This window comes from Pongo pygmaeus, chromosome 6, assembly GCF_028885625.2.
Source record: "Pongo pygmaeus isolate AG05252 chromosome 6, NHGRI_mPonPyg2-v2.0_pri, whole genome shotgun sequence".
NCBI classification, from domain to species: domain Eukaryota; kingdom Metazoa; phylum Chordata; class Mammalia; order Primates; family Hominidae; genus Pongo; species Pongo pygmaeus.
This window is the reverse complement of record NC_072379.2, coordinates 64,801,779-64,827,549: the sequence shown is the minus strand read 5'-3', so window position 1 is coordinate 64,827,549 and position 25,771 is coordinate 64,801,779. Positions and strand designations below refer to the sequence as shown.

The 25,771-nt window shown below is 39.9% G+C and overlaps 1 protein-coding gene across 1 annotated transcript in view; it reads left to right on the top strand.

Annotated features, from left to right (window-relative positions):
• Nucleotides 1-25,771, top strand: part of DNAH11 (dynein axonemal heavy chain 11) — a 355,283-nt gene that overhangs the window by 313,861 nt on the left and 15,651 nt on the right. Inside the window, exons 69-76 of the mRNA XM_063667481.1 lie at nt 1,262-1,432; nt 3,934-4,056; nt 5,841-6,034; nt 7,231-7,379; nt 8,236-8,363; nt 12,614-12,841; nt 20,042-20,233; nt 23,649-23,768. Coding sequence (XP_063523551.1) covers nt 1,262-1,432; nt 3,934-4,056; nt 5,841-6,034; nt 7,231-7,379; nt 8,236-8,363; nt 12,614-12,841; nt 20,042-20,233; nt 23,649-23,768 — 1,305 coding nt within the window. The remainder of the gene's footprint in view (nt 1-1,261; nt 1,433-3,933; nt 4,057-5,840; nt 6,035-7,230; nt 7,380-8,235; nt 8,364-12,613; nt 12,842-20,041; nt 20,234-23,648; nt 23,769-25,771) is intronic.

Genomic DNA, 25,771 nt, shown 5'->3' with positions numbered 1-25,771 from the left:
GCAGTTGAATATCCTTTTGCCTTAAAAATGAACAAATTTCTCATACATGCTACAACATGGATGAACCTTGATATTATTCTAATTCAAATGAGCCAGTCACAGTAAGACTGTGACTCTGCTTATATGAGTGTATTAGTCTGTTTTCACACTGCTGATAAAGACATACCCAAGAGACTGGGTGATTTATAAAGAAAAAGAGGTTTAATGGAGTCCCAGTTCCACGTGGCTGGAGAGGCCTCACAATCATGGCAGAAGGCGAAAGGCACTTCTTACACGGCAGAAGGCAAGACAGAATGAGAGCCAAGAGGAAGAGATTTCCCCTCATAAAACCATCAGATCTCGTGAGACTTATTCACTACCAACCAGAACAGTATGGGAGAAACTGCCCCCATGATTCAGTTATCTCCCACCAGGTCCCTCCCACAACACATGGGAATTATAGAAGCTATAATTCAAGATGAGATTTGGGTGGGGACACAGCCAAACCACATCAGTGAGGTACCTATAATAGCCAAACTCATAGAAACAGAAAGTAGAATAAAGGTGGTTGCCAGGGATACGAGGAAGGGAGAATATACAGTTGTTTAATGGGTACAGAGCTTCAGTTTTGCAACATGAAAAAGCTCTGGCATCCTAGTGACACTGGATTTAGCTTTTCTTGTTCCTCTTTGGGAGCTATTTGTGTTAGTATGGACTGCCACATGTAATTTTTAAATTGGGCTCATCACGTTGTGTCGTATTTTTGTAATCTTAGGTGAAGAGAATCTGTACTGCAAGTAAAACCTACTCCCCCAAAAACGTATAGCCTTGAATCTGCATTAAACAGTATAATTTATGTTCATGACAAAAAAAATTCCACATTTCTTGTGGTTACACAAGAATGTGACTATACTTAACACTACTGAACTGAATGTATGTACACATACAAAATTGTTAAGATGGTATCTTTTATGTGTATCCTACCACAATTAAATATTAAAATATTATTTTAAGTACATGGGCAGAAGGAGAGAAAATTATGCAATTCAGTTGCTTGGAAGGAGATTGAATGGATTTCATGGAATCATATCCATAATAACAGTAATGACAGCAAACATTTAATGAGCATGTACCATGTGCCAGAAACTATAACCCTCCTAAAAATTTTGCCTCATTCTGACTCCCTATAGATAAACTTTAAACCATTGCCCTGTGTATCTGGGGCTAGCTAGACATCCAGGCACCAATTGTCACATTTTAATGGTCACATTAAATTTCCCAGGCTTTTAACGTGCTGTTCCACAGAGCGATCGAGCAGGCTGACAAGGTGGAAGACATGCAGGGACGCATCTCTATCCTGATGGAGAGCATCACCCACGCTGTCTTCCTCTACACCAGCCAGGCATTGTTTGAGAAGGACAAGCTCACCTTCCTGTCCCAGATGGCTTTTCAGGTAAGGAGATCAGTTACTTGAAAAAGGATCCCCAGAACCAAAGGCAGATGCCTCTGTTTATTATATATTTTATTTCTGCTGAAGCAAAATATAATAGACCTTTTTTTTTTTTTCGGAAGCTCTTGGTGGCATGAGGGGAATTTGCTTCCCACAGGGAACTTGGGCATGTGACAGCCTTCTCCTAGTTCCCAGTGCTTTGGTTTGGGGAGTGGGGCCGGTGGGGTGGGTATACACATTACGCTCCTACCACAGCGGTCACCCTGAAAAACATTCATGAGACATTCTTCTCACCTTCTCGGGTCCTGTAAAGAAACTTCCAGGCACTACCAGGAAGGTTCTTTGAGATGAGGGTTATGAATCCAGATCTGAGTGGAGCTGGGCTCCTTACAAAACAGCGACTGGGTTCGTCCATGTTGTCACAAATGACTGAATTTTCCTTTTTTTCCATTGTGTGTAATTAATAATGTATATTTTTAAATTGCTAAAGGAGTAGATTTTAAATCTCATCACAAAAAAGATAAGTATGTGAGGTGATGGATATATGAATTAGCTTAACCATTCTACAATATAAACATGTATCGAAGCATCACACTGTACCACTTAAATATATATATAATTATTTGTCAATTAAAATTAAGAAAATGACAGCAGTAACTAGGTAAAGAGAGCTCCAGGTTTCTTACCCACACCTTCAGTGAAACCTGGTTCCTTTTTTTTTTTTCCTTTTTCACATGGATTTCTATGAAAGACTTTGTTTAAATAAAAGTGTTCATGGCCAGGCGCGGTGGCTCACACCTGTAATCCCAGCATTTTGGGAGGCCGAGGCGGGTGGATCACCAGGTCAGGAGATGGAGACCATCCTGGCTAACACGGTGGAACCCTGTCTCTACTAAAAATAAAAAAAATTAGCCAGGCGTGGTGGCAGGCACCTGTAGTCTCAGCTACTTGGGAAGCTGAGGCGGGAGAATGGCATGAACCCGGGAGGCAGAGCTTGCAGTGAGCTGAGATTGCGCCACTGCACTCCAGCCTGGGCAACAGAGCGAGACTCCATCTCAAAAAAAAAAAGGGTTCGTGATAAGAATAAAACCCTTGCAGACCACATTCCTAGATAAAATAAGCAGATTGTCCTTTTATCAGCTAGTTTGCTTTATGTCTTTTTCTATCCAAATGTTAAGGAAAGTTCTATGTCTTACCCATTCTGTGTGTGCCAAAGAAGGTACTTTATACACATCTGCAGCTAATGATGAAGTATGTATGGAATAAACAGGAGCAAGGCATTACACAATGAAATACTTGTTTTTTTGTTGTTTGTTTTGAGACAGAGTCTTGCTGTGTTGCCAGGCTGGGGTGCAGTGGTGCTATCTCAGCTTACTGCAACCTCTGCCTCCCAGGTTCAAGCGATTCTTCTGCCTCAGCCTCCCAAGTAGCTGGGACTACAGGCACGCACCACGATACCCAGCTGATTTTTGTATTTGTAGTAGAGACAGGGTTTCACCATGTTGGCCAGGATGGTCTTGATCTCTTGACCTCATGATCTGCCCGCCTTTGCCTCCCAGAGTGCTGGGATTACAGGCATGAAATACTTGTTTTGTATGTACTGCTCATTAATAGAAAAAGACCAGGGATGATAATACATGACATGAACATCTATTTAAAACTTCCCCTTGGAAGCCATAGCTATATCATAATCTCAAGTCCCGACAATCTATATAAATCAAAGTTTCATAACTATATGGATAATTACTTGTTTGTTGAAATAAACTCAAGAAAATTAATATCTAATAAAATATTTTAATGCATGTTATCACTCATAACACCTTTTGAAAATATCTGGAATTTTAAGATAATATAAAGCTTAAAAATTTTACCTGTTTAGCTTTTTGGATGTTATGGTTTTTATATGGAAATTAGGAATACTTCATTTGTACTCTCCAAAATATACTATGGATTTTTTATCAGTTCTGTGACCAGAATGTCTAAAGTTTATTCCACTTCACAATGTGTTTAGTTGTACCTATAAAAGGTTTTCTCATTCTTCTCAATATAACCTTACATATTAAAAAATCTTTCACATACGTTGTAGTTTATTGAATAACTACTATACCAGAATTAACTAATAATACTGGTTCTACCTTCCGTTTAGTAATTTAATCCATTGTCATTGGAGGCGTTCTCATTTTGTGTAAGTGTTAAGACGTTTGATCTAATAATAAAACACTTTATACGAATGCATATTTTAAATATGTTGCTAATAGTGATAGGTGTTAGAATTGGAATAAATCAGCCTTCATAATTATTTCCTGTTAGATTTCTGATCATGGTTTTGAGATCATTGACATAATCTAAGATTCCCTATTTCAACAATAGAACAGATATCAACTGGAGTTCCCAGCAGGTATGATTCTGCCTACTCAGTCATGTCTGTTAAATGTGTGACTACTTCCTGTGTCATGATTTTGATGTAAACCAAATAATCCTTTTCAATTTTGTCTGCTTGCAAGATTTTGTTGAGAAAGAAAGAGATAGACCCCCTTGAATTGGATTTCCTGCTTCGATTCACAGTTGAACACATTCATCTGAGTCCCGTTGACTTCCTAACTTCTCAGTCATGGAGTGCTATCAAGGTATGTTAGGAATACAGTTTCTCAATTTCTGGATCTTATTTAAAATATTAGCTCTCTCCAGTGTTGAAATGTAAACATTAAAGAATACAGGTGATATATTAAGCACCATTTCAGTTGTAGAAATGTAGAAATGCACTATATAATGTGATGTTATTAATCTTTGTATTATTCAGTTGGTTAATTTCTCATTTAGATGTACAGGAGCTTTTGGCTTATGTATGGGTGGAAAAGTTAATAAATATGTACAATCTGTCAGGACCTTTGATAAAAGCCAAATGATACAATGAATATTTTTTAAAATTTCCTTCGTTTTCTTTTTAAATCGTTCCGCCATTTTTCTAAATAGTTCTTTAAATTACACCACAATAGAGTCATTTATTCTCATTGTAAAATGTTTAAGCAAAACAGAATATTTTAGAGAAAAAAGTGACAGTTGCCTTAAACCTCAATTATCAATCCTCATTGCAGTTTTCTGTCAAAGGCCCTATTGTTAGAAGTTAATTCTTCCAGGATCTGGAGTATCTTAGTGATGTTCAACATAGGCTAAGCTTTGCCCTACTCTTTTTTCTAAGAAGGAAACATTTCTGTGCATTGAAAATAACTGTTACCTCTTATTTTTATATATGTTCAGCTTTTTAAAGTAGTATTTGTAATTAGATTGTAACTTTAGAATTCAAAATTCAACTTCAAATGTGTATCAGTCAGGGTCTTAACAGGAAACAGATGGCACATGCAAAAGGGTGATGAAGAAAGTTTAACCAAGAGTCTATTTTCATAGTATGGGCAAGAAGGATTAGGAAATCAACCAGGGGATGGGGAAGGAAAAAGGAGGAAAAGGACAGTTACTGGAACTACCAAGAAATGAAATTATGGGAGAGAGCCAACTGTAGAGGATCTGTGGCCTGTGGCAGAGAAACATAGTCCCTGCCAAACCACATTCCTGCGAGAAAGAGCTGGAGTAGAAATGTTTCCAGAAAGGGGTCCTGATCCAGACCCCAAGAGAGGTTCTTGGATCTCACGCAAGAAAGAATTCAGGGTGAGTCTGTAAAGCAAAAGCAAGTTTATTAATAAAGGAATAAAGAATGGCTACTCCATAGGGAGAGTAGCCCTGAGGGCTGCTGGTTGCCCATTTTTATGGTTATTTCTTGATGATATGGTAAACAAGGGGTGGATTATTCATATCTCCCCTTTGTAGACTTTATGGGGTAACTTCCTGATGTTACCATGGCATTTGTAAACTGTCATGGCACTGGTGCAGTGTAGCAGTGAGGACAACCAGAGGCCACCCTCATCACCATCTTGGTTTTGTTGGGTTTTAGCCAGCTTCCTTACTGCAAGCTATTTTATCTTCATGACCTGTATCTCGTGCCAACTTCCTATCTCATCCTGTGACTTAGAATGCCTTAACCTCCTAGGAATGCAACCCAGCAGGTCTCAGCCCCAATTTACCCAGCTCCTATTCAAGATGGAGTTGCTCTGGTTCAAACGCCTCTGACAGAAGTACCCCCACATCTCTCTTCTCCAGTCTTCCAGGCTCCTGCCATTGCTTTCTGTTGGCCAAACCCAACCAGGTCAGGGAACCAGGGAACTTAGCTCAAGTGTCCTTTGAGCTTACCCTCTCAGCAGAGAAAAAAAAAAAAAAAAAAAAGAGGAAATCTGAAGAGGAAAGTGAACACTATCCAGCACGGTTTTTTTACATAAGATTAGATACATTCACAAGTCATCTTCTCAAACTATAAAGTATCATTCACACCATTCCTACTTGTTTCCCTATCATATTACAGGCAATTGCCATCATGGAAGAATTTCGAGGCATAGACCGAGATGTGGAAGGATCTGCCAAGCAGTGGAGAAAGTGGGTAGAATCCGAGTGTCCAGAAAAAGAAAAATTACCTCAAGAATGGAAGAAGAAAAGTTTAATACAGAAGCTGATTATTCTGAGAGCAATGCGTCCTGACAGAATGACATATGCTCTCAGGTGGGTTGGTCAGCATTTTTGGAAACACATATTAGTTAACATAGAGGAAATGTAGTCTGAATAGTTAGGAGGATCTGGTGGAAGTGTTTACCATCCATATTGATGGGGAGTGATTCTGCTGAGATTTCGATATTATAATCACTGCTACTGTTAAATTTTGCTAAACACTAAACCATGTGCTAGGCAGACTCAGCACATTCTTCCCGAAAAAGCTTAATTCTGAAATCAGTAGGGGAGACAGGGGACTGATGGAAATATTCCTGGAAGAGAAATGGGTGTCAGCAGAGTTCAGAGGCCAGGAACATGCATTCATGCATTATCCAAGTGTAATTTCCATCGTTTTCTTTCAGTGATGGCATTTTGGTTCTGAAGATTTTGCATGTCAAACAAAAATGCATTCCTTTCATAGAGTCACTCATAGTCCCTATAACTTTACAACCAATGCAATTTCAAAGCAGAAACCCTTGTCTACATCTTGGTTTAAGTGTCCTTTTTCTTTGCCCTCTTGGCTTCTAAATGGTAATGTGCTGCTTAATTCACACAAGTCTTATTCTAATTTGAATTCACCAACCAAAGAGTTCTCAACTTCCTTCCCTATTGTGTTTCTTCAGTAATATTCATGTGCCTCAGGTTTTTTCCTTTGCTTTGTTTAGTTCAGCCAATTTTCTCTTTGCAGAAGCCTCTGCTGAACTCTACTTTACAAGTTAATTCTGCTTAGTAGTACTTACTTTCTGCTAAATCTGATGCTGCTGGAAAATAATCCTTGCTTAATTGAGCCTCCCTGTGTTAGAAACACCCCAAAAAGCATTTGTATATTCATGAGAAGCCCAGCAGGCTGGAAAATTGCACTGTGGCAAATCTAATGAACTGTTAATAAGTAATGGGGGAATCTGGCAGGGGATTTGGGGGATACAAAGCCATAGCAGACAGCTGATGGCACTCAGGGGGGTCTCAGTAGCCCCCCAAAGTGGAATGTAGGCTTCTGATTTTCAGAGCTTCTAAGGAAGAGAAGGATTTCATTGACACACCTACCGCATACATCTAGCTGGATTCATATTGTTATTCTAACAAGACATCCCATGTAGTAAACCTGGTTACTTCTATCGTGTGCCTGTGTGGTTTAAGCTTATCCAAATGGTGACTCTTTTCAAGGTCAAAACCACTGATCATGTTTTTTGTATTCTTGTTTTTTATAGAAATTTTGTAGAGGAAAAACTGGGTGCAAAGTATGTGGAGAGGACCAGATTGGACTTAGTTAAAGCATTCGAAGAAAGCAACCCAGCCACCCCCATATTCTTCATCCTGTCTCCAGGGGTAGATGCCCTTAAAGACCTGGAGATTCTTGGTGAGTGGCCAGGAGGCTCGCTGGCCCACCCCTTCTCCCTCCCTCCCTTTCACCCCCATCCCCTTCCCTTCCTTTCAGTTCACAGTGATCTTAGTTTCTTTTTTTTTTTTTTAAATTTGTTGAAGATTGGGTGTATGGAAAATGTAAAGCTAATAACACCATAGTCTGAAGAAATGTTGAAATGGAACATTCATCTGGCTGGCATAATGCAAGTTTCTTTTGTACTGTTTTCCACCTTTTGACTATATGAGGGCCAGAGGGCAATTTTCCACATGCTCATGTAATCTTGTGCCCCCTGTGACTAAATAATGGTCATTAGAGCAAGTGTATTTGATTGCGCAAGGCACTGTCGCCTTTGTGTTCTGGATTACCATTCCCCACGGCCTGCACCAAGAATACCAGGTTAATATAGCTGTGACCTGACTGTGCTCAATTTAAATGCAGCCTCACAAGGTGAGAGGTTTGTGCATTTACCCAATGAACAGATCCATTCAAAAAAATGATGTGATATCTACCACATGTTGCTCCTTTTTATGAGAGAAATGCTTTGCTACTCCTGCAAGAGTTTATAAAGCTCCATAACAATGCCTGCCATCTATCAAAATGTCAAAAGCTTCATTATCATAAAACCAAAGGAACTGGCTTCCACAGGCTTTTCTAATGCTTGCAATGAGGCAGCTGTGGAGAGCTCAAAATGCTGCTTGTGGATACAACAGAAGTTTGTTTGGGATTCTTCAGGAAAGTCACTCAGAAAATGGCTGCGGTGACCACAGATGTGCATTAGACCACAGAATTCCAGGTTCCTCTCACCCTCCTTCATAGACATTTCCTCTCACCATGGTGTATTCTCCCACAGGCAAAAGACTTGGCTTTACAATTGACTCTGGAAAATTCCACAATGTGTCTTTAGGACAAGGTCAGGAGACGGTGGCAGAAGTGGCACTGGAGAAAGCTTCCAAAGGAGGACACTGGGTCATCCTCCAAGTGAGTATTAAGTTTCAGGGAAGACACTGGGCATAAACACAGAAGAGGGCCAGGGCAGAGCTGGCCCGCCCAGCAGAGTGCTCCCTTAACACCACTGTGCATGGCGATTTGCAGAGTCCAAGCAGTTCTGTCAGTGTTCATGATGTCTGCAAAGATGGTGAGGGGCTCTGCGGACAGCGATGGCTGTCATCTTCTGAGAGACTGTCTAGCTATTGTACTCTAAAATTAAAACTATTAGGAAGAACTTCGTTGTTCCCCTCACTTAGAGATATCTGGGACACTCGGTAGTGCCTGAGAACAAACAGGTTCGTTTAGATTACTAACACTGTTATCATAGTATATGGGTTGACGTTGGAGTCAACAGAACTCTTTTTTAATGTATATTGTTGTTGCAGAATTTTGCTCCTTAGCTCAGCTAAAACTGGGTTCTTGTCGCACAACCAGAAAGGACTAGGAACACAGACACATTGAAGGATGGAGGGAATGGAATTTATTGAGCGAAAAGAAAAAAAAAAAAAAACTCTCAGAAAAGTGAGAGGGGATCCTGCTAACACACTCCAACCTCACAGATTGAATACCAGGCCACTGCACAGGAGCTGTAGAGGCCAGCCTCCTCCCCACTGCAAATGGTGCGAATTTCCTATGGCTCCACCATGTTCTCCCAATGCACAGGCAGGTCAGAGATTCTCTGGGGACCCTCCCCAATACTTGGCTCCTGCGTCAATCATTATCTCATACAAGTCCAACTCTGCCCCTACCTAGTGTGTAACACTCCCTTTGATTATAAATTAAAGGGATTTGAGTGGACAACTCCTTTATGCCTTCTCAGGCAAACATCATACAGACCTTTGGTTCTCCCACCCAGTGTCCTCTGGGATGGCCCCCTTGGCTGAGTATTACAGGAACCAGTGGAGCACAGGCCAGCATTAGGGGGCACCTGAGGAATGTGCTGACTCCATCCACAGCAAGCTCTGCTAGCTGTCTCAGCAGGTCTAGGAATGGCTATTTAGTTTTCAGCTGAGTCATGCAAAGGTTCTTGTCAGTAGGCAATTCACAGGCTACCTTATCTCGAATCATTACAACAAAGCTCCTAGGTTAGGAGTCGTCATTCTCTATATAAAGATGAGAAAAGTGAGCATCCGAGTGTCTGGAGAGCCTCAAGGCCACAGGGCTGGTTGGATGGCAGAGCTGGTACTTGAGTCTAGGTCTATTTAGCAGCAGGTGACATTCCTGAAAGTAGCCACCCTCATGCAAGATACAGCATTGGCCTCCCTTAGTGTCTCCAGTATCCAGGCTCGGTGCCTTTGGCATTTCTGCCTGAGATGCAACTGAATTCATAAAGAAGCTTCCAGAGTCCAAGCAGGCTTATGATTGTAGGAATGTAACCTTCTGGGATGATAATACCCACTGCTTAGATGAGACCTTAATAGAGACCTTTGTAAGGGGACTTGAGGGCAGTGTAGTGCATCCCCTTCTGAGGCTCAGAATCAGAAACACAGGAGGGTTGGCTTTTTCAGAGAAAACAGTTGACACCCAGACAGTTCGGTAAATTTTAAGGTTGTCTCAGAAAGGAAAGAGCTCTTTGAGCATTTTCATGCTCCCAGTGGCTCAGACTGGAGAGAACACTAGGAGGGCTATAGTCATCCTCAAAAGAACATATTTAAAATAAACTGTTTCCATTACTTTTTTATCTATGCTGAGCTACTTGTTGCCCCTAAAATTGCAAGTTGTAAATTTTAACATAAAAAAAACTTAAAAGATCTTATTTTGTCAAGGATCTACTTTTGGATATTTGTTTCAGACCTTTGATTTTTGTTCTTAGAGCTAAGCCGGTAACCAAGAATTTAACTGTTTAAACTTCTTCACTCCCCACCCCTGTACCCACATAAAGTAATTGGTAAGGAGAGATTATACCAGGCTTTGGGCCATCCCAGTGCCTAAAAGTTTCTAGTATCCATTTGATCAGCAGGAAAAAGAGAAGCAGGACTTTGAAGAAAGAGAAGACAAACATAATGAAAACTTGTTATACTGTTCATAATTTACATTAAATTACATTAACATGGGTATATAATATGTATGTACATGTTAATTAGTTCTTACCCAAGCCCCAATGTGATCAATTATTATGATTAGATAGAGCCCTCTAAAGGTGTTTAGATAGTAGTTAATCGAAAGCCCACATTCCAGAGAAAACTATTATAAAAGTAGCAGGCTGGCAACTATATTTATCTCATATGCACACCAGAAGGCTTGTGAATTAACATAACACATATTAAAAACCATTTTTCAAGGGCAAAATGACCATTTTTCATGCATTTCCAAGACATATAGATTGTCTAAAAATGTTGCACAAGCATTGCTGTTCTTGGAAAAATAGCCATAAGAATCTAGCCAGTCCTGAAGCCAGTACCCTCGAGAATAGCTGCCAAGCTAGATTCCAAAGAGTGCCTGTGCTCCTCGATGGCTCGCTTGGAGGTTTTTCTGTCCCCTTCAGTGACTCCCAAGTCACTACCTAGAATATTTTTACATTTGATTCAAGTAAACTTTTCAAGTAAGGTACTGTTGTAGCCCATAAGACAGAGAATGAAGATATAATTGAGTTTACAAAGCAGGTTTTATTATTGTTTCTGTTGTTTTCTTTTATGATTGGCACAATTAGGAATGAGAAATACTCTTTCCTTATAACCTGTTAGTAAGCATGTAAAGGAGGGAACTTAGAGTCCTTACCTACTGTATTACTTTGCTAGAGTAGATGGCCAACTTTCTGTGTCTTCACGTGATTTGTCTTCTGTGTTTCTGGGTCCTAATCCCTTCTTTGCATAAAGACGTCAGGTATATTGGTTTAAGACCCTTCATTGGCTGGGTGGGGTGGCTCACGCCTGTAATCCCATCACTTTGGGGGCCGAGGCGGGCAGATCACGAGGTCAGGAGATCGAGACCATCCTGGCTAACATGGTGAAACCCCGTCTCTACTAAAAATACAAAAAAAATTAGCCGGGCATGGTGGTGGGTGCCTGTAGTCCTACCTACTTGGAAGGCTGAGGCAGGAGAATGGTGTGAACCGAGGAGGCGGAGTTTGCAGTGAGCCGAGAACACGCCACTGCACTCCAGCCTGGGTGACAGAGCGAGACTCTGTCTCAAAAAAAAAAAAAAAAAAAAAAAGACCCTTCATAATGACATTTAGCTTTAATTATCTCCTTAAAGACTCTTAAAGTCACATTATGAGATGCTGGGGGTTAAGACTTCAACATATGAATTTGGGGGTGCATAATTCAGCCCACCACATCTACCAGTGTTCGTTATTTGCCAAGGGAATAAAAGCCAATAATGTGAATGACTGAGTGGGCTTAGATCTTTTTGCAATAGAAATTTTAAAGAAGGATACTTCATTATTATTTTGTTCCATGTTTGCCTTCATTCTCTGTATTTTTGTGGCTGTTATAATCTTAAATGTTTTTCTTTGTTGGAAATAATTCTGTATATCTGGGTGTGATGTTTCAATTACTATATCAAGGACTTCTCCAAAGCCAGAGAGCATGTAAGGTGCAGCCTTTATACCTCCCTACCAGCACCAACTACTAAGCTATACCCTGTGGGTGTTTGGTATTGGAAGAGCAAATTTGTGAATCATAAAATGGAAAAGCAAAGAATGACAGCAGTGGTGGTATTTAATTTTTTGTGTGTGATTTTCGACAGCCCTAGGATTTAAGGAAAATCATCTGTTAGGAATAAACAAAGCATCTTAACAATGAATGATTGCTTTCTTTCAGCTAGCCTTGCTTCCCTTATATCCTTTTGAGTCCATATGCTTATGAGTAGGAGTTTGAGTAGAAGAGGTTTCCATCAGAAACCAATGAAGAGGGTGATCAAGCACATTTCTGGCTTTTCGTTTTCGTATTTTCTCAAACTAACCCCAATATGTCTCAGTAATTGGATTTGAACCATAACAAAGAAAAGTACTAGGCAACTCCATCTCAGAAGTGACTGGTGGGTGTTTGAAGTAGGTATGTGTATTGCGTGGAGATTTTGGATTACAAAGACAATCTGTGTTGACTGGGAATATTTAATATGTTCAAGGTTCAATTCCCTTTTGGCTTTTTTTTTCTTCCTTTTTATGACGTATTGATAAAGGAAAATTTGAATCATGGTTCTCTGAGTTTTCAGTGCAATTATATATAGGAAAATGTAATCTTATACTTCAAGTAATATGGCTCACCTTCACAGGAATTATGCACCATACTATCTTTCAGAATGTTCATTTGGTAGCCAAGTGGCTAGGAACCTTGGAGAAGCTCCTTGAAAGATTCAGCCAAGGAAGCCACAGAGATTACAGGGTTTTCATGAGTGCCGAGTCTGCACCTACACCAGATGAGCATATCATCCCTCAAGGACTCCTGGAAAATTCCATTAAGATCACTAATGAACCCCCAACAGGGATGCTGGCCAATTTGCATGCCGCCCTCTACAACTTTGATCAGGTAAGAAAGCGAAGCAGGCTAGGCAGACAATGAAGTCAGAGTCATCTCACAAGACTGTGGGGCCCAGAATCAACCCAGGCATGTCATTGAGAGGGATGAAGCAAGTTCTTAACGTTCGCATGTGGAGGGGTAGGGGTGAGCGTGTTTTAATCTCTTGAAAGAATTGCCCCTGTCATTTCCTATTCTAATGACCAGTAAATATATTTCAGTCTCACCCTAACATTAAGAAAACTTCAGCTACTGTTTAGGGAAAGCTAACTAGGTAACTTCTCGAGGAGGTTGCTTTTTTTGTTTGTTTGTTTTTTGAGACGGAGTTTCACTTTGTCGCCCAGGCTGGAGTGCAGTGGCATGATCTTGCCTCACTGCAACTTCCGCCTCCTGGGTTCAAGCAATTCTCCTGCCTCAGTCTCCTGAGTAGCTGTGATTATAGCTGCATACCACCATGCCCGGCTAATTTTTGTATTTTTAGTGGAGACGGGGTTTCACCATATTGGCCAGACTGGTCTTGAACTCCTGACCTCAGGTGATCCACCTGCCTCGGCCTCCCAAAGTGCTGGGATTACAGACATGAGCCACCACGCCTGGCCAGAACTTTCTTCTTGAAAACAAGTGTGGCAGACTAGTATCTCTGACCACAGAAAGAGAAGAAGCCATTGTTATTCTTGTTGATGATGGCAACAGTAATGACATGGTAAAAGTTTCAGTGTAATGTTTTAGCCCTTGTTTGATATGAGTAAATTTAAAGTCCTCTTTTTGGGTTATATCTATGACACCTTATTTATATTTTCCTGTTTTTCCAAGGTAAGACAAATGAATACTTACATGGGTTTTTCGTTTGTTTGTTTTTGTTTTTTTTTTGAGACAAAGTTTTGCTCTTGTCGCCCAGGCTGGAGTGCAATGACGTGATCTTGGCTCACGGCAACCTCAGCCTCCCAGGTTGAAGCAATTCTCCTGCCTCAGCCTCCCAGGTAGCTGGGATTACAGGCGCCCACCACCATGCCCAGCTAACTTTTGTATTTTTAGTAGAGGCAGGGTTTCATCATGTTGGCTAGGCTGGTCTCGAACTCCTGAGCTCAGGTGATCTGCTCACCTTGGCCTCCCAATTCCACCTTGGCTGGAATTACAGGTGTGAGCCACTGCACCTGGCCGAATACATATATAAATTAATACATATATACATGTGTATATATACATATATACACATGTATATGATATATATATGATACCTTTATTACCATTACTCTTTTTACCCAAACTATCCTATCTATCAACATCATTATCAAGTCTTTCAGTTTCCTTTCTTGCTATTGCTCTGAGATGTTCCTTCCTTCCTCTAATTTTTTGGAAATCCTTGGTAAATCTCATTCTTGTTAGGAGACTAGAATGAACCCTAAAGAGGAAATACATATGATTTTGTGATAAATATTCAGCCCCCCTCTTAGAAATATCACTCTCTATGAAGCATGTCAACATCCTTAACTTCTTTTCTAGTAGCTTTTGGGTCAATACCTAAACCAACATTATTAAGGAATTATGATAATTGACTACCTGAGAATACAGTGTTGAAGAATGCAGTTAATTACTTCATTAAATAATTGATTAATTTGTATCCTATATATACACAGAAGATTGTGTAAATAGTAGGACTCAAAAAATCTTTTTGAAACTATTAAATATTTGCAATATGCCTTATTTAATCCACTATGACAGACATATATGTTTTTTAATCATCCCTTAATTTATAATTTCTGGCTATTTATGACATTTTCAAGCTATTTCCCAAAGTACATACGAAGAGGAATTTGATTTATTTAAATAGGACTTATCTGCCCCCTAAAATAAATATCTTTATTCATGAAAGTGAACATTTCATGAACAAATATGCTTCAGCCCAATTATCCTTCAGCTTTTTTGTTCATTTGTTTGTTTTGTTTTTTTGGTAAAGATCACTTCGAGAGTCTCGTAAAACTATGGACACTCTCCCCAGGGAAATACACGTTCGAAAATATACTGCACATTGGGCCAGACACAGTGCCTCATGCCTACAATCCCAGCACTTTAGGAGGCTGAGAGGAGGATCATTTGAGCCCAGGAGTTCGAGGCTGCAGTGAGCTATGATCACACCACTGCGCTTCAGCCTGGGCAGCAGAGCGAGACGCTGTTTCAAAAAATAATAATAAGTGTTAAAAATATTGTTGCATATAATGATAAAGATTCACAGATTCCCCCAAAGCCTATGCGTGAATTCCCTAGTTAAGAACACCTGTTCTGGTCTTTTCATGAACCTGTCAGTTCTTTTGACTGCTATCTGGAAAGCCACTTTTATTAATTGAAGGTTACTTTTATTGAAAAGACTTTTAGGAACTTCAAGGAAGAATATTTCTTTTTTTTTTTTTTGAGACAGAGTCTCACTCTATCACCCAGGCTGGAGTGCAGTGGTGCGATCTCGGCTCACTGCAAGCTCCGCCTCCTGGGTTCACACCATTCTCCTGCCTCAGCCTCCCGAGTAGCTGGGACTACAGGTGCCTGCCACCACGCCTGGCTAATTTTTTGTATTTTTTCATAGAGACAGGGTTTCACCATGTTAACCAGGATTGTCTTGATTTCCTGACCTTGTGATCTGCCCACCTCATCCTCCCAAAGTGCTGGGATTACAGGCGTGAGCCACCGCACCTGGCCCAAGGAAGAATATTTCTTATTTAGTGGAGAGGATCCTCTGAAATATTAAGACTGAACTTGATGTTAAGTAGCAAAAGCAAAGATAATCAAAGTGATTCACTAAATAATGTTCTCATCAAACCTATTTTAGCCAGAACCAACCAACAAAATAAAAAATCTGCAGAAAATCTAAAATGTTAGAGTCTTTTATGAATGCTGACCTGTCATTATGTTAGGAAATAAAATGCAGTTTTTAATCAGATTGTATAATTCGAGGGATTTAGCCTGTGCTCCCTGGCTCTCTGTGAATAAGTTCCCATTGCCCTTTTATCAGTTAGAATGTTGGGTTGGCTACTTTTGAAAGAAGTTCTTATAAAATAACAGTGGCTTACACAAGGTCAAAAAGTAGTTTTGCCGCATGAGAGTTTTACAGATAGTCCATTCAGAATTCATGTGTTACCACAAATTGTCATCAATCTGGCTCTTTATAGTTCACCATTTCTAGAATGGGCTTGTCACGGTCCCAGGTGGCTGCAGGAGTTGCAGCCCCCATATCCACATTCCTGACAGGAGGGTGAAAGAAGAAACAAAGAAGATGACAAAAGGAAAAGGACAGTGTTTGCTTTGTTGTGCAAGTGCTTCCTGCAAGTTAACAAACAGAAATTCTCCTTTCCTTTCATCGGTCAGACTTAGTCACATTGCATTACCTAGCTGCAAGAGAGGCTGGGAAAAGTGAATTTATCTTAAGCAACCATATGCCCAGCTAAAAATTAGCAAGAAGACATTTTAAGGAAGGCAGTCAGCAATCTCCATCACAGATGTCCTTTCCCACATCTCCTTGTATTATTTGGGGTGTTCTGTGTTGCTGCTATGGTCCAATCTTGTTAAAGCCTGCGTATGGATAGAGTGATGAATGCTATCTCTCTTGTTACCCATATGGGTTAGGTAAATGAGGACCAGTTGTTCCTGTTGCCTAGGTGTCCCTCACAGTGGAGTAAAATACCCAAGAGGTTTAGACAAGTCAACTGTACTGCTAGGGTATTTTTCAAATCTAATTAAACCTTTTCTTTCTTTTTTTTTGCTCTGTCACCCAGGCTGAGGTGCATTGGCACACTTATAGCTCACTGCAGCCTTGAACTCCTGGGCTCAAGTAATCCTCCTGCCTCAGCCTCCTGAGTAGCTGGGACTACAGGTGTATGCCACTATGCCTGGCTAATTTTTAAATCCATATTTTTAATCTTTCCCCTCAATTTAGAATTTACCTCCGAACTTTGGCATGTGTATTCAAAATGAACAGTTTGTTTAATACTAGTGCTTTATTATCCTGAGCATTCCAGAATATTTATGTAAATTTAATCAAGTGGCCGGGACATAAAGAACTATTTCTTGTAGGATGCCATCTACCTACACCTTTCAGCTAAAGAGCCTCTTGAGGCTGGGCACGGTGGCTCGCGCCTGTAATCCCAGCACTTTGGGAGGCTGAGGCGGGCAGATCACAAGGTCAGGAGATTGAGACCATCCTGGCTAACAAGGTGAAACCCCGTCTCTACTAAAAATACAAAAAATTAGCCAGGCGTGGTGGCAGGCACCTGTAGTCCCAGCTACTTGGGAGGCTGAGGCAGGAGAATGGCATGAACCCAGGAGGCAGAGGTTGCAGTGAGCAGAGATCGTGCCACTGCACTCCAGCCTGGGCAACACAGCGAGACTCCATCTCAAAAAAAAAAAAAAAAAAAAACCTCTTGAGGAAGATGTCATAAAGGAGTACTGTTTTGGCTCCCTTGACACCCAGATAACTGTATTTTTTTAGAGTAAGAATACAGATTTCTGTTTCTGTAAAATTTGCAGGCAGAAACAAGTAATTGATCATTGTGCATATAAAATTGGTAATTGTGTACAAATAGCACTACTGTGGGTATGCAGATGCCTGTTCTCTGTTCACAATGCAGTCTGTATTTTTTAAATATTAATTTGCTTATCACTTGGTTTGCAAAAATACAACTGGCCTGAAATGTGGAATGGTAGGTAGACTCATACCTTTTCTTCAGAAAGCCTGATTCATATTTTCTTCCTGCATCATTTATATTATCAGAACACAATGAAATGGATTGACTTGTTTCTTTTAGCACTGAGGATAAAGCCAAGTCAGTTATATAAAGTACAGATTGAAGTAATGTACTTACTTATTGTAGTACCTTGGGTTTTATGTGGACTATCCGTAATTCAGAAAGGTATTAAGTGATTTGTTAGATCATAATTCCAAAGTGAAATTTTGATACATATATTGGATCTCCTAGAAATTTCTTACATTTAAAAGTAATTTTTTTAATACCCTTCAGGGTTAATTCCAGTTATACGGTTTCTCTTTTCTGCCTTCACAAGCTTGCCCTTTATTTGTGGAAAAGTTATTTTTTAATGATTGTATATTTCCAAGCCCCATAAATGACCTAAAAATGGCCTAGTGATTTAGAGTGACCTAGTGATTTAATTGGATCTGCACTACATGCTTCCTGGCCAATTCTAGAACCATATTTGGTGGGAGCCCTGGATTCTGCTAAACGCACTGTCTAAAGAAACTAAAAAGCTCTCAGGGCCTGGCCCACAGAGAACAAATCTGGTCTTGGTTTAGTATCACAAGTCCTCTAGAAGACTAGGTCTGAACTCCTACTCACACTGGTTCTACATATACTTCATATATGGCCCAAGTTGTCAGATCCATTTCAAATGTGAACTGGCTATAGTTTGCCCGTTTTAAAGGACTAGGCAGGGAAGGGCAGATTTTGGCTTCTTCCTCCCCTGTTGCTCAATGCCAGCTGAAGGAGTAGTCCTCAACTTCCTTTCCTTGCCTCACAGAACTGCCAAGTCTGAACATGGGTGAAATACGACTTTTAAGCCATAGATTGGACAGCTATTTTTCTTTTAATTTTATGGCTGTTGGGCCATAACTGTATCCATGTAGCATGCCAGGATTCCATTTTCCATCCACGTTCTTAAAAAAAATCTCACAGGTCTAGGCTGGGCGCAGTGACTCACGCCTGTAATCCCGGCACTTTGAGAGGCCAAGTTGGGTGGATCATGAGGTCAGGAGTTCAAGACCACCCTGGCCAATCTGGTGAAACCCCCATCTCTATTTAAAAATATATACAAAAATTAGCCGGGCATGGTGGCGTATGCCTGTAGTCCCAGCTACTCGGGCGGCTGAGGCAGAAGAATCGCTTGAACCCAGGAGGCAGAGGTTGCAGTGAGCAGAGATAGCCCCTCTGGTGACAGAGCAAGACTCCATCTGAAAAAAACAAAAAACAAATTAAAAAAAAACCTCACAGGTCTAGACACATGTTTCCCAATTTTCCATATATCACCCAGTCATCCCAACAATGAATTTTACTTTTAGTTCATTGGAAGGAAATAATGTGTCGTGGTGATTTTATTAGTTAAGGTACATGCTAAGCTGCTGTAAGAAAGAGAATCAAAACTATAGGGATTTAAACAAGATAGGAGTTTTTTTCTCTCACATATTAGGCAGCTTTGTTCCATGAGATCATTCATACGCCCAAGCTGATGGGTGCCTCTGCCATACCTAACTCAAGGTTTCCAGACTTGTCCAATCATCATCATTTCTAGCCATAGAAAAGGAAAGAGTTCGCTGGGCCCCGTGGCTCGTGCCTATAATCCCAGCACCTTGGGAGGCCAAGCAGAGTGGATCACCTAAGGACAGGAGTTCAAGACCAGCCTGGCCAGTGTGGCAAAAACCCATCTCTACTAAAAATACAAAAATTAGCTGGGTGTGGTGGTGTGCACCTGTAATCGCAGCTACTCAGGTGGCTGAGGCAGGAGAATTACTTGAACCCAGGAGGCAGAGGTTGCAATGAACTGAGATGGTGCCACTGCACTCCAGCCTGGGTGACAGAGCAAGACTCCGTCTCAAAAAAAAAAAAAAAAAGAGAAAGGAAAAAAGGGAAGAGTGACAACTAAGACAAGCAATTTCATTTTCAGCAAATGACCTGGAAGTTATACACAACACTTCAGCTGAAATTCTGTTGGCAAAAACTTGGTTGGATGACACAAATGGCTTCAAGGGAGGCTGGGAAACAGTCAAGGGTGTCCATGTGCCCAGAGAACCAGCGAAGAATGGATAGTTGTAGTTAACTAGCATTCTCCCAACTATAATAGCATTCTACTACAGTGATGAAATGAAGATGATGGCTTTATGTCATCCAGATTCTGCAAGGAAAATTTTGCAGAGGAAAATGATGTCAAGCAGTATGACATGGTTAAAATGAACTGTCTCATTTTCTAGTGAACTTAGAAGCATTCAGAAGCATGACTGAAGCAAAATAAAAGTATTCCTCTTAAGCCAACAGACTGGCAAATGCCAGATAATCTCCTGTTATGCTTCTCATTGGATAAGTAGCCATGCTGAAAACTGCATGTTGCCTCTGTAGTATCTCACTCTCAAAGTTCTTTACAAGATTATTGAAAACACAGACCCTTGCTCTTGGAAACCATACAGATGGATAATCAAGCATGTCTTCTCTTTTCTCCCAGGATACACTTGAAATATGCTCCAAGGAGCAGGAGTTTAAAAGCATCCTCTTTTCTCTCTGCTACTTCCACGCTTGTGTTGCTGGGAGACTGAGGTTTGGCCCCCAGGGCTGGAGCCGAAGCTATCCTTTTAATCCTGGAGACCTCACCATTTGTGCCAATGTCCTCTACAACTACTTAGAGGCAAACCCTAAAGTAAGTGCTGGTGGTCAAATAACCTCTTCCAAGGAGTTTACAAAACTGTCAGTCTTTGGGCACTATCAAAATTGACCATAATTTCTCTTTTGAAGCTATTATTGAAATAGCTGACACTATGTATGTATCTTCTGCCAAGTGTGAAAATAAACCAGATCAAAGGTTTTCCAGCAGTGGATGTTTGAACTTCATGAGATAGGTCAAACCAGTTCTACATCAGCAGCTTAATGTAAAAAACAAAACAAAACAAAAAAAAAACAAAAAATGTCCTTCATTATGTTAACAAAAACAGTGGTTTACATGTGCATATATGCCAGATTCATTAGGCAGGTAATGAAGCATTTGCACAAATGTAATTACATATAGCAATTCTGACAGTTCATAACACTGCATTAATAATCACTACAATTAGTTCTGATGATGGAAGCAATTTACAGCGCGTCACATGTATAAATAATGGTGCATTTCCTGCATATGTCATTATTATGTATTAAGGATGCCACCTTGTTGTGACTTTCTCAGTAATGTTCCCCTTGATTTGAAGTTAAAGGTAGATGAATGATTTTATTTCGTAGCTAAAATGTGTTTTACAGATGGGAATGGGAATGCCTCATCAAGAACATTTGTGTAAATTCTCATAAACCGAATGATTGGATTTCAAAAAGCAAGAACCATTCATTCCTAAGGATTTTCTAGCTTAATCCTCACAAGGGAAACTTTTTTCATTAAGTTAAATCCGTTAAAACTAGGATACATGTGTCAAAACCAGTCAAGTGTTGTACTCCAGGCCACATTTTCTATAAAGGGTTTTTAAAATCACCCGTCCCTGTTTCTAAATGGAATCTATTGTTTTATGTTCCTTCAGTAACGATTGTTATAACTTTTTTTGTCAGCTTTCTCAGGCTTCAGTGGTGATTTGATTGCTATTAGAATAGATACCCTTGGTACCTAACATAGGCATATTTTCCCAAGGAACAAATTTTAAATAAGTTGTATCCAAATAAATGGTTTTAATATGGTATTTGATGTTCAGTGTTTCATATCTCTCACTTTTTAATTTATAGAATTAAAAAGTAATTCTGAATACTTTGAGCATATTTTGACCATTCTAATAAATAGTAATATTTTTGTGTTGATTCCCAGCACATTTTGTCTAAACGATTGCACATAAAATTGTAACGGTTCTAGGTAGAAAAAGGAATGGACCATTTAAGACTTTTATTCAAGTCCTTCATAACTGTCCTGTGAGGCTGAGATCGGGAATCGAATCGTATTTCAGCTGAATCCTATACACCATTGAGGTGGAAATGAAGGGGAGGAAGAGGGAAGTGGACACATGTGTTTCTCTCCAGCTCTTACATCCTGAGTCTTGGAAACACCAGTTGACCAACTGAGTCACACTGTGTCCTGCTTTTTTTCATCCTGGGGCTCCAGGATCAGCACAGCCTTAAGTTTTTAACACATTCTCATGTTTCTCAGTCATTTTCTGCACATCACAAAGCGACTTATCAGGATTTGGGAATTAAATTCCTATGAGCACATGTTTGGTTGTACAAAATGCCCTTTTCAAGAAAGTATATATAAAAAAACAAAGACCAGGATTGAGGGAAAGAGAATCAATTATTGAAAAGAATAGATCTGAGGCCAGGCGTGATGGCTCATGCCTATAATCCCAGCACTTTGGGAGGCCAAGGCAGGCAGATCGCTTAAGTCCAGAAGTTTGACACCAGCCTGGGTAACATGGGGAAACCCAGTCCCCATAAAAAATACAAAAGATTAGCTGGGCATGGTGGTGCACGCCTGTAGTTCCAGCTATTTAGGAGGCTGAGGTGAGAGGATCGCCTGAACCCTGGAGGTAGAGGTTGCAGTAAGCTGAGATCATACCACTGCACTCCAGCCTGAGCAACAGAGTAAAACTCTGTCTCAAAAACAAAAGAGGAAAGAACAAATCCTTAGCTAAATAATTATTGAAAAGAACAGATAATTATTTAAATAAATAATTATTGAAAAGAACAGATCCCTAGTTAAATAAAAATTAAAAAGAGATACATATTGAATGCTGAAATGTGTAGCAAGCATCAATTAAATGTAGGCAGAAAAAGAACTAGAAGTCAGAAGCCTGTGTTTTCCATCCATTTCAGCTATTTGGAAGGTAGTCCGTGCAGTGGTTGAGAAAGCATGTTGCGGTCTAGGCACCCCTCTCTTATTTTTCATTCACCTCAACCCAGTTAAAAGACATATTTGAGGTTCACTTATTCAAATTCAAATAAACTTGTAGCAAGTACCTTGGCATAGTTGAAGCAATTTTACTTGTTCTGTTCTGTCACATCACGCAACAAGCAAAGGCTATAATTATGTTTTTACTTGAACTGTTGGAAGGCGGTATACTGCCCCCGAAGGTGTAAAGGTTCCTGTCTAGAAAGGCTTCATCACACACTGGCATGTTTTGCAAACCCAGAAGAAGCTAAAGTGTAGCAAAGAGAGGCTTCAAACCCTGCTCAGCCAAATAAAGAGTAGATACAGTGATTTCTTGAATAAAACATGGTATAGTCATTAGTTACAACCCTTAGAACAGTCATTAGGCCAGTCATGCCGTAAGACAAGCCCTCAACTCCATCTGTGGCAAGGGGATTTGTTTGCCTGGACTTTCGGAAAATACTAGGATTCTAAATACACCCCAAATTCAAATTGTGTGGATGTTGCTTTCTTTTCCTGAATCAGATAATACAAGCTGATATAAAGCAGATAATAAAAACATGTCGTACTTCAAAGGCCTTGTGAACCAACATCCTTTCACAATTTTTAGATGAGATTTTGAATGTATAAACTTTCCCTGCAAACATGTTCTAGGGATGACTCAGTTTCTTTTAAAATCTGCATAAGGCTGGGCGTGGCAGCTCAAGCCTGTAAATCCCAGTACTTTGAGAGGCCAAGGAGGAAGGATGGCTTGAGGCCAGGAATTCGAGACCAACCTGGACACCATAGTGAGAACCCCGTCTCTACAAAATTTTTTAAAAATTAGCCAGATGTAGTATCCTGTGCCTGTAGCCCTATTTACTTGGGAGGCTGAGGCGAGAGGATTGCTGGAGTCCCAGAGTTCAAGGTTGCAGTGAGCTGTGATTGTGCCACTGCACTCCAGCTTAGGCAACAAAGCCAGACCTCATCTCTTAAAGAAAAAGAATCTTCATAAACAGCTCAATGTTAGTGAATTTTCACTGACTATATTAGAAGACACTGAAAATAATTCTCCCAAGAAATTATCTGCAGAAACTTAGACAATTTCAGAACCACCTTTAAATCCTCCTACTGACGGAGGCTTGGAGGGCGTTGTGTTAGAGGGGCACGTGCCACTGGTTGGCTACTCTGAGGCAGACTCTGCACCCAGCAGTGAATATTTGTGTGGTTTTCTCCACAGGTCCCGTGGGAAGATCTCCGTTATCTCTTTGGTGAGATCATGTATGGAGGCCACATCACAGATGACTGGGATCGCAAACTGTGTCGGGTGTATTTAGAAGAATTCATGAATCCGTCTCTGGTAAGACATTTGTAAATTAATTAATTTGTAAATAAATTTTACTGAGGAAAAAATTCTGGTAAGAATTTTATAAACTAATTATACTATGGGTAATTCTTAATGTTATTGAGGATGCTTGGCCTTTTGGGAAATTTCTTAGAAAAGCAGAATCTCGAGTTCCATCCCAGACCTACAGAATCAGAATCTGCATTTTCACAAGTCTTCCAGGTGATCTCTGTGTGTGCTAGAGAGTGCACCAGCGTGAGTCAGCCTCACATGCACTGACTCATCGGCTCTTTATAAAAACCCTATGAGGTATGCAGAGCTGACGCTGTTATTCCCTTTTCTAGACTGAGATACTGAAACATGGGGATTTGCCCCAGGCCACTAGGTTGGCATGGGCAAGAGTTTTGTGCATCTTTTGATAGAAGTCTTTTGATTTCTGTTCCAGAGTTCATTTCACTAAAGTTTCTTTTTTGCCTGTCATAGAAGTCCTAGAGAATAGTCTACAATTGGACCAGTATCAGTTACTCTATTATAATATGTGCTCAAGAAAAATGTGGTGAATAAGTATGTGAGGTGATAGATTTGTTAATTAGCTTGATTTAACCATTCCACGATGTACACATGTATCAAAACATCACACTGTGCCCCATAAATATATATAATTATTATTTGTCAATTTGAATAAAATTAAATCTAACAAGATAGTAAAAAAAGATTATATATATCAACCAAGTGCAAAGTAAGAACCTTATTTGGATCTTGTTCCAAACAAACTGTAAAAAAAAAAAAAAGACATTTATGACACGATGGGAAATTAACATTAACATATCATGGTAATATAGAATTCCTGTTAATATTTTATGTGTGATAATAAAGTAATATAGTTATGTTTTTTAAAAAGAGAAAAGATGCTCCAGGGTGAACCTGGAGGACATTATGTTAAATGAAATAAGTCAGGCGCAGAAGGACAAATGCATGTTCTCACGCACATAAAAACTCTTAAAAAGCTGATCTCCAATAAATGGTGAATAGAACAGTGGTTACCAGAGACTGGGGAAGGGGAGAATGGGGAATGAATAGTCAACGGATACAAAGTTACCATCCTTAGCAAGGAAGAATAAGTTCCGGTGTCCTATTGCACAGTAGGGTAACTGTAGTCAACAATACAATATTGTATATCTAAAAATAGCTAGAAGAGAGGATTTTGTGTGTTCCCACCCCAAAGAAATGAGAAATATTTAAGATGATGGGCCTGCTAATTACCTGCTTTGATCATTACACAACATATACATGTATCAAAACATCCCATTGTACCCCATCAATATATGTGTCAGTTAAAAAGACAAGTATGGTGATTTGAGAACCTCATTCTTCCTTCTCTCATGAGGAAGAGGTAGATCACGGCTGTAGGTGGAGTTTTAAAAGACCAAGCATCCTTTTCCCATTCTCATCTTAGTAACCCTGTGTCTGTGTAGAAATGGTTCCAGCCCAGGGCTGTGTTTTCTGGAAAAAGTACTCCATTTTTGTTTCTCGTACTACAGAGGGTGAGCATGGTGGCTGTAGTTTTCTCATGCTCTCTCTCATGGCAATCCAGGTTCATGGCCATTCCTGGTTATTTCTTGGAAACCTAAAGCACCTGTACACCATATCATGTCTATTTCCAGTTGGGCGAGACACCAACTCTGTTTAAAGCAATGCTTTTAATAGTTTGAGTGATGTCCTATTTATAGTTTCTCTGAAAATTTCACCTCAGAGAAGCATTATATAGATTTGATCACCTTCCTCGAGTTCATTTTGAGAAGTAATATAATCATATCAGTCTAATATTTAGTCTGTATTAGATTAAATCACTAAAATCATATTAGTCTAATATTTAGTCTATTTTAGACTAAAATACACCAGGAAAACATAGTGTATTTTAGTCTAATATAGAAAGCTGGGGACATTATTTTGTTACTACTTTTAATAATGTGGAACAGTTTGGAGACAGTGCAAAAAATGCACAATGTTATGTGATT